At 65.6% G+C, this 16,074-nt stretch overlaps 1 protein-coding gene across 1 annotated transcript; it reads left to right on the forward strand.

Annotated features, from left to right (window-relative positions):
* The first annotated feature begins 3,205 nt into the window (after positions 1–3,205).
* Positions 3,206–13,544, forward strand: CTSD (cathepsin D). Its single transcript, XM_059932343.1, has 9 exons — positions 3,206–3,383; positions 5,496–5,655; positions 7,622–7,745; positions 8,234–8,352; positions 9,818–10,044; positions 11,736–11,858; positions 12,220–12,364; positions 12,461–12,559; positions 12,641–13,544. Exons 1-9 carry the CDS (start codon positions 3,313–3,315, stop codon positions 12,806–12,808), a joined length of 1,236 nt encoding a protein of 411 aa, XP_059788326.1. The 5' UTR covers positions 3,206–3,312; the 3' UTR covers positions 12,809–13,544.
* Positions 13,545–16,074: the final 2,530 nt, after the last annotated feature.

Consider the following 16,074-nt stretch of genomic DNA (forward strand, 5'->3'; position numbering starts at 1 on the left):
GCATCAATACCACGCTGTCTTGATCACCGGGTCTTTACAAGAGCTGCTCTCTCTTAAACATCACTGCTGCCACTTCAGTGAAACTGCTCTCCTCCAGGCCAAGTCACTAAGTCCCGTGGTCGGTGCAGAGTCCCATCCTCCGCCCGGCCCAGAGGTGGGCCACAAGCCTCCTTGGACTTTTTACTTGGCATCCAGGCACCCCTCCTGTCCCCAGCTGCTCCTGCTGTCTCCTTTGCTGGTTCCCCCTCAATTCTCTAACCACATAAAGCTGGGAGCCCTCAGGCATCTCTCCTAGCATCTGATCTCACTGTTTAGAAAGTGCTGAGTGTTGATGACGCTCAAGTTTCTGTCTCAGCTTGGATCTCTCTCCTCAACTCCCAACCCCAGTAGCTGCAGCCACTCAGCAGTGCCACTGCATGTCCCCCGGGCATCATGCCAATGTGATAAACATCTGAAACGGAGCTCCCGTCTTCCTCCCCGGTCCCTCGGAGCTCCCGTCTTCCTCCCCGGTCCCTCCTCCCGCATCCGTTCCCATCTCGGCCGATAACATGCCATCCTTCTGGCTATTTTGGACACACCTGAGTCAGTGTTAATCCCTCCATCGCACACCATTTTTCCCATCCATCAGGATATCCTACAGGCTCTGCCTCAAAAGTGCATCCCGAATCTGGCTGCTTCTCACAGCCTCCTTGGCCACCGCCCCGGTACAGGCCACCTCAGCCCCCCACGTGGATGGTGGCGCTAGCCTCCCAGCTGGTCTACTGTCGCCCTCCCTCCCTCCCCGTGCCCCGCAGGGCAGCCAGAGTGGTGCGGCTCAGAGCCCTCCAGCTCGTCCCACCCGGGGTCCTCTTGGTGACTGGACGTCCGAGTGACCTGGCAGGGAAGCTCCACTCTGACCCCTGATCTCATCTCTTCCCCCCGCTCTGCCCGTGCTCAGCTGACTTAACGTGCTTGCACGAGGCTTCTCCGATTGCAACACCCCCTTCCTGTCACTCGCTGTCCCTCCCCTGCCCCGACTTTCCCTTCATCATCTCCTTACAGTGACCTGTGTAAGCAGCCTTTTTACCTTCTGTCTGTCTCCCCTGCCTGGAGTATAAACTTCACAAAGGCAGGAATCCTGTTTTGTTCCCATGATTTCCACAGCACCCAGAGCTTGCCTGGCATGCGGTTGGTGCTCCACAATCACATGTTGGGAGGGGAAAACAGATGCACAGGGTCCCAGAGGGGCTGACCCACGAGATGCCGAGTGGAAGTCAAAGGGAGGGGCTGCTCATCCCCACTCTTCTCGACTCACCTGGGCAGGACCCCCCTCCCCACACACGTCTGGGCCTGGGCTCTCCCTCCTGGAGCATCAAGGGTTGGGCTGGGAACCAGCAGAGGGAGCATCTCTGCTCTGTAATAAATGGACAGACGGCCTCTGCAGGGGGTGAGGGTCTCTCCACCCCTTGGGCCACCAGAGGGTCCCTTCTCAGCAGCCCCCTGCCGCCTTCAGGGGAAAACCAAGGATGTCAGCTTGGCTCCCAACAGCTCGGGCCACACACAACTGGCTGCCGTGTCAAGCTTCTGGCCCCTCCGACCATCCATGCTGCCTCCTGCCCAGACCCCCCCAGGGGCCTCAGAAATGCCTCTGAGGAGGAAGCAGGTAGGACACTCTGAACACGTGTCTTCTCAGACGTCTGCCTCTGAGCACCACAGGTACACACTATCATGTCCCCACCGGACATCAGGACCAGCATGGTGACCCAGGGGACACCAGCTGGGACCCCTTCCACTGTATGCCAGACTCCAGCCCACCCAGGGCCTGGCTGACCGCTCCAAGATACTGGCCTGCCGGGAGGGAGGGGATAACACCTGGTGCAAGGGCCCTACTTCTGGGCCTGCACGGAGGACAGCCTTGGACCCGAGGGCGCCGGGCCAGATTCCGAGGGCAAGGATGTGTGCCTGCTTTGCTCCCGGCTTTAGTTCTCATATCTAGAACCACAGCAGGGAACCTAGTATTTATGTGATGGCTAGATACGGAGGTAGGGCGAGGCGGGGGTCACTCACCTATAGCCATCAGGCTGACCAGCGTGGAGGCGGTGATGGTGGCCGAGGTCAGGATTCTGGTTTATTTAGTGGTTACAGAAAAGACGGGAATTCTAACCCTGTCTCTGTGAGCCACAGAACCTCAGTTTGCCCCCCTTTAAGTGGGGAAGCTGAGAGGACCACTCACGAAAAAGTGCCCTGGGCGAGTCCCCTTGTGAAGGTTCCTCACTTTTCACATCCTGCACAAATGTCACCTCCTCAGAGAGGCCTGCCCCCCGCAGCGGTCACTGCCTAGCACATTCTCCTGCTTAATTTCCTTTTTGACATGACCTTCTCTGAAATGACCTGTCCAAATTCCTTTCCTCGATAACGCCCACCCCTCCTCTGGCTGGGACTGAGGGTGGACGGATGGATCTGGCCCTCTCCTTGGGTAGCAGGCTGGGCAGGAAGGAATGGAGGCTGACCGGGTCACTGTGGCTTCAGGGCTGAGCACTGGCCAGAACAAGGGACTCGCTCTCCTACCCCTGAGGCTCCTAAAAACTGACCAGCAGTGCCTGGAGCTGAGACCTCCTTCCCTTCCCGCCCCACCCCCCACCCCGCCAGCATCCTCTGAGATTTGGGGCTTGGTGGGGACGGTGCCGGGTTACACAGGAAGGAGGGCCCAGGATGACCCGGGCAGGGCCAGGCCAGGTGCTGCTCTGGGGCGGGGTACTGGGGGGTGGGAGGGTTGTGGACACCTGGAGAGGGAGGATGAGGGTGGCTGGAGCCTCCAGAGGGGGTACCTGGGAGATTCCCAGGGTGAAGGAAGAGTGGGAGGGACAGGGGCGCCCCGGGAGGGAGCAGGTGGAGGGGGAGGATGGAGCAGGGAGCCCTGCACAACCGCGCGCCTGGGGCGGGGAAGGAGCCGCGGCTCCGGGGACCTCGCCCGGCTAAGGTGTCCAGGGGGTCCCAGGCCCCGTCCCCTTCTGCCTCGGCCGGGTCCCGGTAATTCTCAGGGGATCAGTGAGGGGGCCCGAGTGGGACGGGCGGCAAGCGCATCCCCGCCCGCCGTGCGCGGGCCCGAGCCGGAGAGTCTGTCTGCTCCAGGCCCGGGTCGCCCCGCCCCGGCCCCGCCCCGGCCCCGCCCCCCTCGCCGCCGCCGGCCCCGCCCCCTCGCCGCCGCCGGCGGCCCACGTGACCAGCCGGGTGCAAACAAGCCGGTCAGCTGACCCGGCCCGACTGCGCCGTCATCCCGGCTATAAGCGCGCGACCTCCAAGGCTGTCCGCTGTAACCGGGTCGCCGCCGCCATGCAGACCCCCTGCCTGCTGCTGCTGCTCGCCCTCGGCCTGCTGGCCGCGCCCGCCGCCGCGCTCGTCAGGTGAGCCCCGCAGCTCGCGCGACCCGGTGACTCCCGGGCACCCCCTGAGCGCCCCGCGCGGGATGCGGCTCTGCCGCCCCCGCGGCCTCCTGCAGGGCCCACCCTCGGGCGGGGCGGGGGGAGCTCTGCAGGTGCGGGGCTCGCCCAGGGCCCCCGGCAGCCCCGCGACCCTGCCTCTCTACCACCGTGGGGTCGGCCTTGGGGGGAGCGGAGGAAGCAGGAGGGAGGGCGGCTGTGACTGGGAGCCGACCCGGCGTCCCCAGGACAGGTAGGGTGGGGAGCCTGTACTCGGGGCCCGCTCTCGGGTGGAAGTCGGGAGACCGAGGGGTAGGCCCAGGAGCCCGCTGAGCCTGGGCAGGTCATTTTCCTGCCTGGGGTCCCCTTTACTAGATGTGAACTGGTTGTGGTCTCACCTGGTTTGTCCCATGAGATCTTACCACAGGTCCTGGGCCAGCGGGGAGACCCTCTGGACACCAGGAGACCCACACATCGCGGAGTCCAGAGGGAGTCGGCCTAAGGAGTGGGCCTGGGAGAACGGCCCAGCTGGCACCAGGCTGTGGGCGGCTCCCCCCCCACCCTGGGGTGGGGCTCTGTCGCAGCAACACCAGCTGCCCCCAGTAAGGACCATGCCCTCCTCAGGCCTGGGGGTTCCACTGGGCCCAGTGACTCCACGGACTGTCAGGCCTGGTCCAGGGCTGTGCCATGCTGTGTCAGCTAGGCGGAGGGTCCCCCCACCCTCCCGGCCTTGCAAGGCACCCTGCTCGCCCAGCAGGGGAGGGGTGCGGTGGGCCCACCCCTTCCTGCCCCTGCCCACCCCCTTGCCCTCCCGGGGCCTTTGTGTTCGGCCTGGGCAGGCATGCTTCCACCTCTGCTGTGGGCCTTTGCCTGTGGGCAGGTGGGTGAGGTCTCAGGGCTGCAGGAGCTGGCTGGGGCGGACCGAGCCTTGCCGAAGGGCTGGCTTGTGTGGGCTCTTGAGTGGGTGCTTCTGTGCGCTGTGGCCTGGGGGCGAGTAGTCCCAGCTGGAGCAGTTGTGGCGGAGCTCCTGCAGGCCTGAGCCTGCCCTGGCCTCACCCCCAGGCCCTCCCCCGGGGGTGGACAGCAGTGGAGAAGGAAGCCTGGGGCCTCTTGGGGCAGGGCAGCTGAACCCCAGCCCTTCACATCTCCCAATCCTATGGGACCGCTGGCACCTGTTTCCTTAGTTGCTGGAGGACGTGTCCCTCCCTCCCCCCAGGCAAGGACCTCAGGTTCTTCCAGCCTATCCGCTCTTAGGCAAGAAGCGAAAGCCACCTCTTCCTGGAGCACACCCTTGACCTGCTAGGAAGAGCCAACTGTGACCTTGAACTCGAAGATTCCCAGGGCTGGGAAGACATTTCATCCAGTAGCTCTGTTTGGTCCGGTGGTGGCTCTCCTCTCCCACCTCCTGGGGCGGGTTCAGACCCCTGGGGAGCCGGGGAGCTGGGGATGGAGAAGGGCCCCTCACTCTGCTCCCTCCTGCTGGGTGGGCCACCCAGGCTGGCGCGTGTGCTGGGAGGGAAGGGTGCGCCAGGCGGGGGCACTGGGGCTTGCGTGGAGGAAGGCAGGCCTGGAAGCCCCCGCCTCCAGGGCCCAGGCGCCATCCTTGACCTCCTTCGGCCTGTGTGGGGAGAGAGCCGCTGGGCTCAGTGTGGCCTGGGGTGAGGACTGCAAGGAAGCAGGGTCATGTGAGGGGGACTGGGGGGTGGGCAAGGAGGGCTTCCCGGAGGGGGTGGCCTGGAAGTCCCATCTGACAGGCAGGAGGTGGCCACCCCGTAAGTCAGATGGGTAAACTGGGACCATCTCAACGTGTGGTGTGCGTGGAGAGTGGCAGGTTTGGCCAGAGGGCCAGGCAAATGGGACTCCACGGAGGGCTTTGGGCAAACGTGACAGGTGACCACCGACACCCTCATAGCCCGCGCTGGTCACTGCCCCAGAAGAGACCAGAGCGGGCCCAGAGCAGGGACAGTGGGGTGCAGGTGTTTGGGGGGGGCGGTTGGAGCAGGCGTGTTGGGCCTCCAGCCTGGATGTGGGTGTGGGAGCCTCCAGGTGAGGTGGCAGCCAGCAGGCCCTGACGAGCCCGGACCCCTGTCTTGACAGGATTCCACTGCACAAGTTCACATCCATCCGCCGGACCATGTCGGAAATGGGGGGCCCCATGGAAGACCTGATCGCCAAGGGCCCCATTTCAAAATACTCCCAGGGGGTGCCCACTGCGACCCAGGGGCCCATTCCTGAGATTCTCAAGAACTACATGGATGTGAGTTTCGGTGGGGGCGGGGGGTCGGCCGGGGGCTGGGGGAGCGGGTTGACTACGAACGCAGTTGTAGACAGGGGCTGGCTCTTAGGACGGGTTCTGTGAGCCAGCGTGGATTTTGCTGAAACACTCGTGTTCTCGGCCCCCAGTGGTTTGGGGGCTTTAGCTGCGTGGTATGGGGGAGGGGCTTCTGCTCAGCCACGCCCTTCGCCGTGGGTGCCGCCCACAACCCCCTTCGGGCTGAGGGCTCTGACCTCCCACGTCCTCCCCAGCTCCCCTGCCCATCCTGGTCCTCGTCCCGCGGGGGCTGAGAGGGTTGACTGGAGTGGCCCTGGCACCTCCCTGACGTCTCCCCCACGTGCCACCACCCGTCAGCTCAGAGCTGGGCCGGCGTCTTCATCCTGGTGGCCAGCCTGGGGGGAGCTGCGTCAGCCTCTACAGATGAGGGCGCTGGGCACAGCACGGAGGAGCCCAGAATCGGGCCCAGGCCTGCCCGAGAGTCTGTGGGTGGGGGCCTGGGGGTCCCTGAGCTTGGGTCTCCTGTGTGCCCAGGCGGCACTAACTGCCCTGGAGCTTCTGTGCTCTTGCCCGTTTTGCTGGAAGGCCTGGGGCAACCTGTGGCCCAGTCCCTGGGCCCTACCTTCCTCTTGGGTCAGCGGCCAGCCCTTATGTCCACTGCTCATTGAGGGGGAAACAGGCTCAGAGGTGGAACATTCTGGAAGCTACACAGCAAGGTGGGGCCAGGTCCTGGGCCCCAGCCTGGTACCTCTGGGGCTGCCCAGGTGACGTCCTCTTTGCACCCCCCGCCCCCGGGGTCTTGGGGAGCCAGCTCCTTGCTGCCATCCAGCCTCTGGTCCACTTAGGGTTGGGACGGGTGGCCTTGCCCTCTGTCCTGCCTGGCTGGAGCCCCAGCTGTGCCAGGAAGCTGTGGCCTCACAGGCATGTGACCAGGCTGGTTGGAGGGGCCGTCTGCCTGGGGCCTGACGGACCAGTTCCTAGTTCCTGTCACCCCCAGCGCGCGCGCGCGCGCGCACACACACACACACCAGAGAAACGGAGATTTGCTGAGTCATTTTCTGACCCCATGCCCCCCCCGGCCCCCCCAAGTCTGGACACTTCTGTCGGGTCATGAGTCAGCGGCTGCCAAAGTGGCCGGCAAGAGATGCCTGGAGGGGTCGGAGCCAGAATCCTGCAGCAACTGGTGGCCCAGCCTCCCTCCCTGGGGAAGGGAGTGCCCGGGAGGCAGGGCCCAGATGACTCCAGACAAAACTGCCCACTTTCTCTGACCTGCGAGAGGGCCAAAGACGGGGTTTCCCTTGGAGGCTCCGAGGGTCACGTGCCCCCTTCATGCTCACCTGAGCCCTTGGTCAGCACCTGGGCCTCCCCCGGGCAGCCTCTGCTGCCCTGTGTACAGATGGGAACACTGAGGCCCAGAGCAGCGAAGGCAGCATGGCTGGCAGTGAGGGACTCGGCCTGCGCCCTCGGCCTCTGCTGTGGATCTTCTCCCCTCGGCCACCTAGATCCCTCTGCCTGGGGCCCTCCAGGCTTGGCCCCGTGGGGCAAGAGCCCGTGGAACCTGAGGCCCGAGTCAGGCCCTGACTTGATCCTCATGCTGGGAGGAGGTCTTCCCTCCTGGGGCCCTGGACCCGTGAATCACAGAGGGTTTTCGGGCAGGCATTTCAACCCTCTCGCGACACTGACTCCACTGCTGGTTTTGGGTCTTTCACATGGGGTGGTCGTCCCCCCAGCTCACATGGTCAGGCAGGGGCGGGGTGGTACCCAGGGGCCCTGGAACCTGAAGTGCCCATGGGTACCAGGACCGAGGGCTCGGGAGGGGCAGGTGGGGGTGGGCAGCCGAGGCAGCAGGTCTGACCCTGGGCCCCTCCCCTGGCCCGGGCCTTCTCTGGGCCCCGTGGGGAGGCGAGGGTGCCCCTTGCCCTAACCCTGACAGACCCTACCTCCCACCCAGGCCCAGTACTACGGGGAGATTGGCATCGGGACGCCCCCGCAGTGCTTCACAGTGGTCTTCGACACCGGCTCCTCCAATCTGTGGGTCCCGTCTATCCACTGCAAACTGCTGGACATCGCCTGCTGTAAGTCAGCCCATCCCACGCCTCTCCCTGGTGGCCAGAGGGAGACCGAGGGCCAGGCCCAGCCCCTGCCTGCCATGGACTCGGGAGGGTAGGGGCCCTGGGGAGGGGCATGCAGTCCTCCATCCTTCTCCCACATGCGCTCTCCCCGTGGGCGCTGGGGGTCAGCTGTCCAGCCTCAGCCCACCTTCTCCAGTCCCGGGGCGTAGCGGTGGGCAGGCGCAGACCTCTGGTGGCCCTGTCCTGGCACCTCTTGGGTAACTTGCAGCTCCCACCTCTCGGCCACACCAGACAGGCGTCCCTCCCTGGGGTCTCCACCCTTGCTCGCATCCAGGCTGGGACCGTGGGAGCCAAGGATGGAGCGAGTTGTGGGCCAGACCACCCGCCCCGGGAGGGTGGCTCGGTGGACGGGCGGCAGCAGGCGGTGGTGGGGGCCCAGCGGGTCTGGTCGTGGCCCAGCGGGCAGCCTGACGGGCTCCCGGCTGGTGCAGGGACCCACCACAAGTACAACAGCGGCAAGTCTAGCACGTACGTGAAGAACGGCACGTCCTTCGACATCCACTACGGCTCAGGCAGCCTCTCCGGGTACCTGAGCCAGGACACCGTGTCGGTGAGTCTGTCTCTGGGCCGCTCCCCGTGGAGGGGGTTCGCTCTCCTAACCAGGGGTCTGTGCCAGCTCCCCAGAGGGGAGGCAAGCAGTGGTCAGCTGAGCGAGGGGCCTGGGGGTTCAGCTTGAGCAAAGGCCCAGAGGTGGGGCAGCTCAGTGTGCTTGGTGCTGAGGAAGTGGTAGTGGGACGGGGACGGGGTGGACGTGCTCCCGCGTGCGGGCTGGGCGACAGCTGGGAGATTGGAAGGGGAAGCGGGCAGAGAGCCACTGAGGCACAGGTGTAAGAGCGCCGGGCACGGCTCTGGGACCAGGACCCTGTGGGTGATTAGTGGTGAGGCCCCCGGCCACGGAGCCGGGTGGAAGAGCCAGTGGGAAGATGGGGTCCCGTGCTGACGTGTTGGCTTTGAGATGCCGTTGGGGGATGGGGTCAGGCATGGCCAGGGTCCCTGCAGCTGGAGCTGCTGGCAGAGGGGCACCTGCAGAGGATGCCGGGCGGGAGCGGGCAGCAGCCGGGGCGGGGGGGCTGGGGAGGGGCCTGCAGGACGTGCCCGCCTCCCCCAGGGAGGGCTGGGGGGCCCTTGTGGGCTCTGCCCGGGCCCCTGCGCCTCTCACGAGCTCTGGGGTGGAGCTGCTGGGGCCAGGCCGCAGGAGGGGCCCGGGTTGGGAGTTGTAGAGGAAGAGGAACAAAGCAGAAGATGGTCCGCTCCCAGCCCCCAGCCCCAGGAAGGCCGCAGAGCGTACTGCGGGACTTGGATGGGGGAATGGCAGAGGCGTGGGGGGAGGACCCTTCCTCCAGCGGGCCTGTTTCTTTCTGACCGTCCTGGCAGGGCAGGGGCGCTGTGGTTCCCTGCGGGCCACCCCTCTCCCTCCCCCTCCTTATCTGCCTGCCCAGGTTTATCTGCAGGGGCCCCTCCGCCAGGTTCTCTCTGGGCCTGAGATGGGATATCACCCAGCATGTTCCCCTCCTAGTTTCAGCCCCAAACAGCCGTTTCTTCCCACGTCCTGCCCTGTCTTTATCTGCAGCTCCTGGTGGCCAGGGGCGGGGGCGGGGGCGGGGGAAAGGGTGGGGGAATGTGTGGTCTTGAGTCCAGGGTCGGGTCAGGGGTTCCCCAAGGGCAGGAACAGGCTGGAAGGGAGAGCTGTGGGTGGGAAAGCCTGAGCTCACAACCCCACTCCTCCCTACTCCCTCCGTTTGCATCTATCCTTGAAATATTCCTGGCAGAGTGTGGGCCCCGCACCCCCGTTGTCCCCACCTGTGTCCGGCCCGGGGTTGCCAGCCCTTTCTTCTGGGTCCTCTGCCCTTCTTGAGTCTCCTGTGTGCTACATGACAGGCATCGACTGAGCTGGGTTTTGTAGCCGTGGCTGCCCGTGCAGGGACGGGAGGTGATGGGCCGCCCAGGGCCCAGCGTTGGGCTTGGCGGTCCACGTGGCCCACTGACTCCCCCCCCCCCCCGACCGTGGCCCTCAGGTGCCCTGTAGATCAGGGTTGTCGAGCCGGGGCAGCATCAAGGTGGAGAGGCAGACCTTCGGGGAGGCCACCAAGCAGCCGGGCATCACCTTCATCGCAGCCAAGTTCGATGGCATCCTGGGCATGGCCTACCCCCGCATCTCCGTGAACAACGTGGTCCCTGTCTTTGACAACCTGATGCAGCAGAAGCTGGTGGACAAGAACATCTTCTCCTTCTACCTGAACAGGTGGGGCAGGGCGAGTCCCTGTCACGCCGGCCCTTCCCGTGTCCCCCTGCCAGGCACTGGGTCACAGCTCCTGAGCTCTGACTGCAGGATGGGTTGGCGCCCTTTCACAGACGGACAAGCAGCCCCTACGGAAGGCTGTGTCTCACCGGGGTCTCCAAGTCGGGGGTGCTGGGCCCCCGGGTCTGGGATCTTGGAGAGCCAGAGCTGCGCCGGGGTCTTGGCAGGGTTCCCTCCCACGTCAGTCTGCCCACCATTCCCGGGCCTGGTGATGGGCAGATGTGGTCTTAGCCCCCCGGGTCATTTTCGGCCCACGGGGGACCAGGCCACGAGCTTCAATCTGTGATGGGAGTTCTGGAGGCAAGAGGGCCAGGGTTTTCCTGCGGGGGTGACCTCGGGGAGGGCTTGGGGCGATGTCTCGTGGGAGGCCTCCCCAGGGGTGCTGCTACCCTGTAGAGGCAACGCCAGGCGCCTTTCGTGCCGGGGAGGGGGTCCTTGGGAAGGGGTCTCACTCCTCCAGCTCCCGACCTCTTCCCAGGACGACAGTGCTGCGGGCCTTGAGAGGGAGCCCCAGACAGGAGGGGGGATGCAGCTGTGCTGAGGGTGAGGTTCCGGGCAGGGCGTGAGCCGGGCGGCCGCTGCCCTGAGCTGCTCCTGGTCACTGAGCCCTACGTGCCACCCCCCCGGGGTCTGACCCCGGGCATTTCTGGCGGAATTCCAGTCCAGAGCCCTCGGCCTGGCCTCTGTGTGGAAACTGCCTTCTGTCCCTTGTTAGGTCAGTGGCAAATACTCAGCAGCTACTTGGGGCCGAGCTGCCTGCTAGATGCTGGGGTGCAGGTAAACAGGTGGGGCCGTTCCCCCTGAGTTCTTGGGTCCAGGGGAGGCAGACGAGGTGCAGCGGACCCGGGAGATCGGCCAGGCCTGGGACTGGGGACGGGTGGCCCAGCGCTATGACTTCCCGGGTGATGGGCTGAGGCAGGAAGTGGGGGGCGGACGGCTTGCAAGGGCAGGGCTGAGGGTGAGGAGGGGCACTGGAGGTGTGATCTTTCCACACAGTGGGTTTTGGGGGTGACAGGAGGTGGAGGCCACGGTGGTGGCGGAAGGACAAGTTCAGCGAGGCGCTCCTGAGTGCTGGGGACGGCCAGGCAGACGATGCTGAGCTCAGAGTATTAATATAAGTGTAAATAAGAGGTGGGGAGAGTCAAAAGCTGAGATCCGAAGGGGGAGCGAGTCATGGAAGGATCTGGATGGAGGACATTCTCGGGAGCAGCAGGTACAAAGGGCCTGGGGCAGGAACAGCTGACTCAGCTTCTCTCAGGGTTGCCGTCACCTCCTCCTGGAAGCCCTTGGTTTTTCTTCCAGGCAGGTAAGGTCCCTGCTCCTGGGGCTGTTAGCATTCGTGTCCCCATCTGCCTGCTGGCCTAACCCTGGCCGTCCTCAGCTGGCAGACCACGAGCCCCGAGGCCCAAGCAGGATCTCTTCTGCTCAGGATGGGGCTTGGCCTGCAGTCCACACTGGGTGTGGGATCAGAGCCCCTCCCCCCTTCTGGATCCTTCCACCCCTGCACGCCCAGGAAGAGTCCTGCCCTGGGGCACCGTCTGAGATCCATCCTCCCATCCCTGATTTCTGACCTGGTCCCAGCCTGGTGCAGGGGTGGGCGGGGCAGCAGACTCCCTCCTTCTTCCCCCCCGCAGGGACCCAAATGCGCAGCCCGGGGGTGAGCTGATGCTGGGCGGCACTGACCCCAAGTACTATAAAGGCTCGCTGATCTACCACAATGTCACACGCATGGCCTACTGGCAGATCCACATGGACCAGTGAGTACTGGGTGGGGCCCCTCCCTTGGCTCCCCAGGGGGCGTGGCTTGTGGGGCCCCGCCCCCAGCCTCAGCAGCACCTTGTGGGGGTGGGGGGGGGGGCCAGGCGGGGTGGGCCTGGACCCGGTGTCCCGCCAGCCCTAGGTGCTCTGGCCACTTTCTGGTGCCCAGCCGAGCTCTCGTACCCGGGTTCCAGCCAGTGTCCCCTCGTCTACATGCCGTCTAGGGGTCTGTTACCCTGCTCTTGGCTTCTCCCGCCGCCTCCCCTCCCGTCCCACCCAACTCTGCTCACGGCCGGGTCCTGTCATGGGGGCCGGGTCTCCAGTGGCCCTGGGAGGGGACTCACACCTCCTCCGCTGCAGGGTGGACGTGGGCAGCAGCCTGACCGTGTGTAAGGGGGGCTGTGAGGCCATCGTGGACACGGGCACCTCCCTCATCGTGGGCCCCGTGGAGGAGGTGCGGGAGCTGCAGAAAGCCATCGGGGCCTTGCCGCTGATCCAGGGCGAGGTGAGCGGGCCGCCGGGGGTGGGGGGGGGAGGGCGGGCCCCCCAGGCCGCCGTGCCCCTCCCCCCGTGCATGCGGTGTCTTCTCGTCCCCCCTTAGTACATGATCCCCTGCGAGAAGGTGTCCAGCCTGCCCAAGGTCACCGTGAAGCTGGGGGGTAAAGCCTACAAGCTGTCCCCAGAGGACTACACGCTCAAGGTGAGTTGGGGATCGCGGGGGCGTGGGGCGGAGGATGCCCAAGGGTGCGGCTTGGGCGGTGACCTTCGTTGGCCGTCCCAGGTGTCGCAGGCTGGGAAGACCATGTGCCTGAGCGGCTTCATGGGCATGGACATCCCCCCGCCCGGCGGGCCGCTCTGGATCCTGGGCGACGTGTTCATCGGCCGCTACTATGCCGTGTTCGACCGCGACCAGAACCGGGTGGGCTTGGCCGAGGCTGCCAGGCCATAGCTGGCTCCCCGCCCGCTGGCAGAGTCCCGAGGAGGGTCGAGGAGGAGGAGGAGGCCGCACCCCTGCCTTCCCGGCCACCCCGCCACACACACACACTCACACTTGCACTCGCAGCACAGCTCTCTGGAGGCCACCCAGCCCGACGGGCCTGCGGTTCCGTTCTGTGGTTTTCCCCTCCCTGGTTTCGGAAAAGCTGCCTGCTTGTCTGTCTGTCTGTCTGTCTGCTGGAGGGGCGGGCCGGGGGCAGAGCCAGTGGGTGGCTCTGGTGCACAGGGTCCTTGCTCTAACTTGGAAGACCCAGCCCGCTGGGCAGCTGTGCATCCTAGGACCCCCACCCCCAGGGTAGTTCCCTCCCCAGCCTGCGCCTCGGGGGCCTGGCCACCCACCACCGCCCAGCGCCAGGCTGCCCTCTCAGTCCCCCCTCCGTGCAGCTTGGGGCCCGGCACTCTGCACTGCGGCCCCCACCCGTCTGCCCTAGACCCAGCGAGGAAGGGGCCAGCTGAGGCCTGAGGATGAGCTGGAACGAGCTGGCAGGGGACAAGAGCTAGTCTTGTGAGGCCTGCGGTGGGGTCATCCTGGGGCTTGACTCCGTTGTGGCGGACATTCAGGGCATTCGGTAGCCTGGGGGTGGGGTAGGAGGGGAGGGGGCTGGTGCCGGCCTTCCCTGCAGCTGCCCCCCGTCTTGAGTTGCCGGGAGCCGAAGTTGGCATGAAAATAAAATTGTTTAGGCCTCTTACTGTGTGTTGGCGTGTTTTGTGCTTGGTGGGGAGGGTGGTGGGGAAGGAGCTGGTGTGGCTGGTGCCCTGCTGTCATCTCAGGGAGGGCTGACCCAGCTACCCTGGGGTGCCCCTCTGGGGTCACCCCGGGCCTGGCTCACAGACCCAGACCCCAAGACTTTTGTCCCCTGCCCAGCCTTGTGGCCGAGACGCTGCTGGTAGGGGGCTGGCTTGTATGGGGGCCTGGAGCAGTGAGCAGCAGGGTGGGGCCCAGCACAAGTCTTCTTATGTGAGTGCCTTCATGGAGGCATGATTTTCAGGCCCAGGTGAGTGTCCTCCATGTTTCCTTGGAGAATGTTCCACCAGCAATGGGGCCCCCCAGTGTTCCCTGATCCCCCTGCACACATGATTCGGGCCAAGGAAAGAGGCCTGATGGGGCTGGTGGCACCTGGGCAGCCTGCCTCTCATCTGGGCCTCCTCGCCAGCCCCTGGAAGCCGTATCTCCGTGTGTGAGCCATGCCGACGCTGGAGCAGGCCAGCCTGGGGTCCTGGGGTTGCAGGGATCCAACTTAGGAATCCCCTCTGGCCACAGCAACTTCCTGGCTGCTCTGGCCTGTTTGGTGGGGGTAGGGGGGGGTGGTCAGAAGCAGCTGCACAGTCAGGAGGTTTTGAGGGATGAATAGGAGTTTGTGAACACTTGGTGGTGGGGCAGATTCTTCAGGGATGGTTAACTCTGGACTCCTCCTTGGAACCCACCCCCTGCAGGTGTAGGGGTCTGGCTGATGTGACATTTGTTGTCATCCTGGTGCCTTCTCAGCCAGCAGGGCTGTGGCTGTCACTGACCTGGCCCCAGGAGGCCCAGGGGCTGCACCCCAGAGCTGAGCCCTAGCAGGCGCCTTCCAGAATTACGAGGATCATGAACACGTGCCCGGTGTTCTCTGCACCTGAAATCCGAGCTGGGAGCGGGCAGAGCTCTGCGGGGTGCAGGGTTTCTGGGGAGACGCATCAACGCTGGTGCCTGGGAGGCCCGCAGGACAGGGCTGCCAGGGAGGACGCAGCCCTCCCCTCACCCCCTGCCCGTTGACCGTCCTGGGCCCGCTGTCCACTCTCTGTCCCCTCAGCCTCCCACCACCCGAGGCCGGCCAGCAGGGGCTCACCGACTCACGGGCCCCTGCTCTGCTCGCCCTGCTCACCGTGACCCTCGGCTGGAGGGTCCTCTCTTCTGGAACACGGGGACGAGTGTGGCGGGATGCCCCAGACCCCTGGACACTGTGTGGGTTAGCGCAGGCCGAGCCCCCAGCCCCTAGTCCAGACCATCAGGGCACTGACGTCCTGCCCAGAGTCGGGCCAGTGCAGCCGCCCTGCGCTGACCCCAGGAGGGCCCCGTTCAGCTGGCCGGGATTCTCCGGACCCTGCAGTCTGACTCTGGGCTCAGACCCAGCTTCTGTGACCCGATCCTGAGCCTGGAGTCTCTGTCTAGGGAAGGTGGGTGACAACAGGGAAGTCCTCGCGGTGGGCCCGATGGACGCGATGAGGAGCCCAGCACAGGGCCTGGCGTTCGGCCGCTCCAAACACTGGCTCTCGTCCTGGCTGGCTCAGCCCGGCTCAGCACCAGCCCAGGGGGCCCCGGTGGGCGTGTCCTGCCTGGAGGACACCCAACCTCGGGCTGAGCTCTCAGGAGCCCACCTGAGTCCAGCCCCTTCCCAGCGACCTGCAGCAGCCTCCTGTGGGCCGGGCGCCCTCTCCTGCTGCCCGAGGACCAGCTGGACGCAGGGGCAGACCAGCCCGTTGGCCCCTTACAGCAGCCTGTACAGCCCTGGGCAGCGCCTGGCCCAGGGGAGACCAGCTCAGACACCAGGGAGACCAGGTGGCCTAGTTCACAGGCCACTCACAAGCCTGGGAGGGCCCCTTAGGTCAGACTCAGCCCTACTGGGGTCCGGTGCCCCCAGGCCAGGCCCTTGGGAAAGGGGCGGTGGGGTTTGGATGAGGGAGACTGAACCCCAGTTCCCCGCAGTCCCCATCTGCCCTCAGAGACCTGTGGGCCCTGGGCCTGGGCCCTGCTGAGGGCGTGGTCAGGGCGGGAGCGAGCTTTGCTTGGGAACCCCTCCCACTTGAAGACGGTTTTATCAACATCCTTAAAGCCAGCTCTTGCGCTGTGGGGTTCCTGACCAGCCCGGACAGAGGCTGTACCAGGGTCAGCCAGGGGGTGGGGGCGGGGCAGGGGAGGGGCCTGGAGCGGGGGTGGGACGTGTCCAGGGACCGGGGTGCAGAGAAGGGCTCGGGCTCAGAGCGCACTGAGGCAGGGGAGAGAAGTGTTCAGAGAGGGCCCGGCACAGGCAGGCAAGCGCTCCGAGGAGAAGGGGTCCCTGAGAAGGACCCAGGCTGGGAGGAGAGAGGGTCGTGGAGGGAAGGGAGGCCGGTTGAGAGGGTCAGAGCAGAGCCGGGCTTCACGGGAGGAAGGGCTCAGAGCACAGCCTGGGGGAGAACAGGGGTTCGAGGGAGGCGAGGGAGGCAACAGGCTGCCACACAGAAGGGCAGCTTCAGGGGGTG

This window comes from Balaenoptera ricei, chromosome 8 (assembly GCF_028023285.1).
Source record: "Balaenoptera ricei isolate mBalRic1 chromosome 8, mBalRic1.hap2, whole genome shotgun sequence".
NCBI lineage: Eukaryota > Metazoa > Chordata > Mammalia > Artiodactyla > Balaenopteridae > Balaenoptera > Balaenoptera ricei.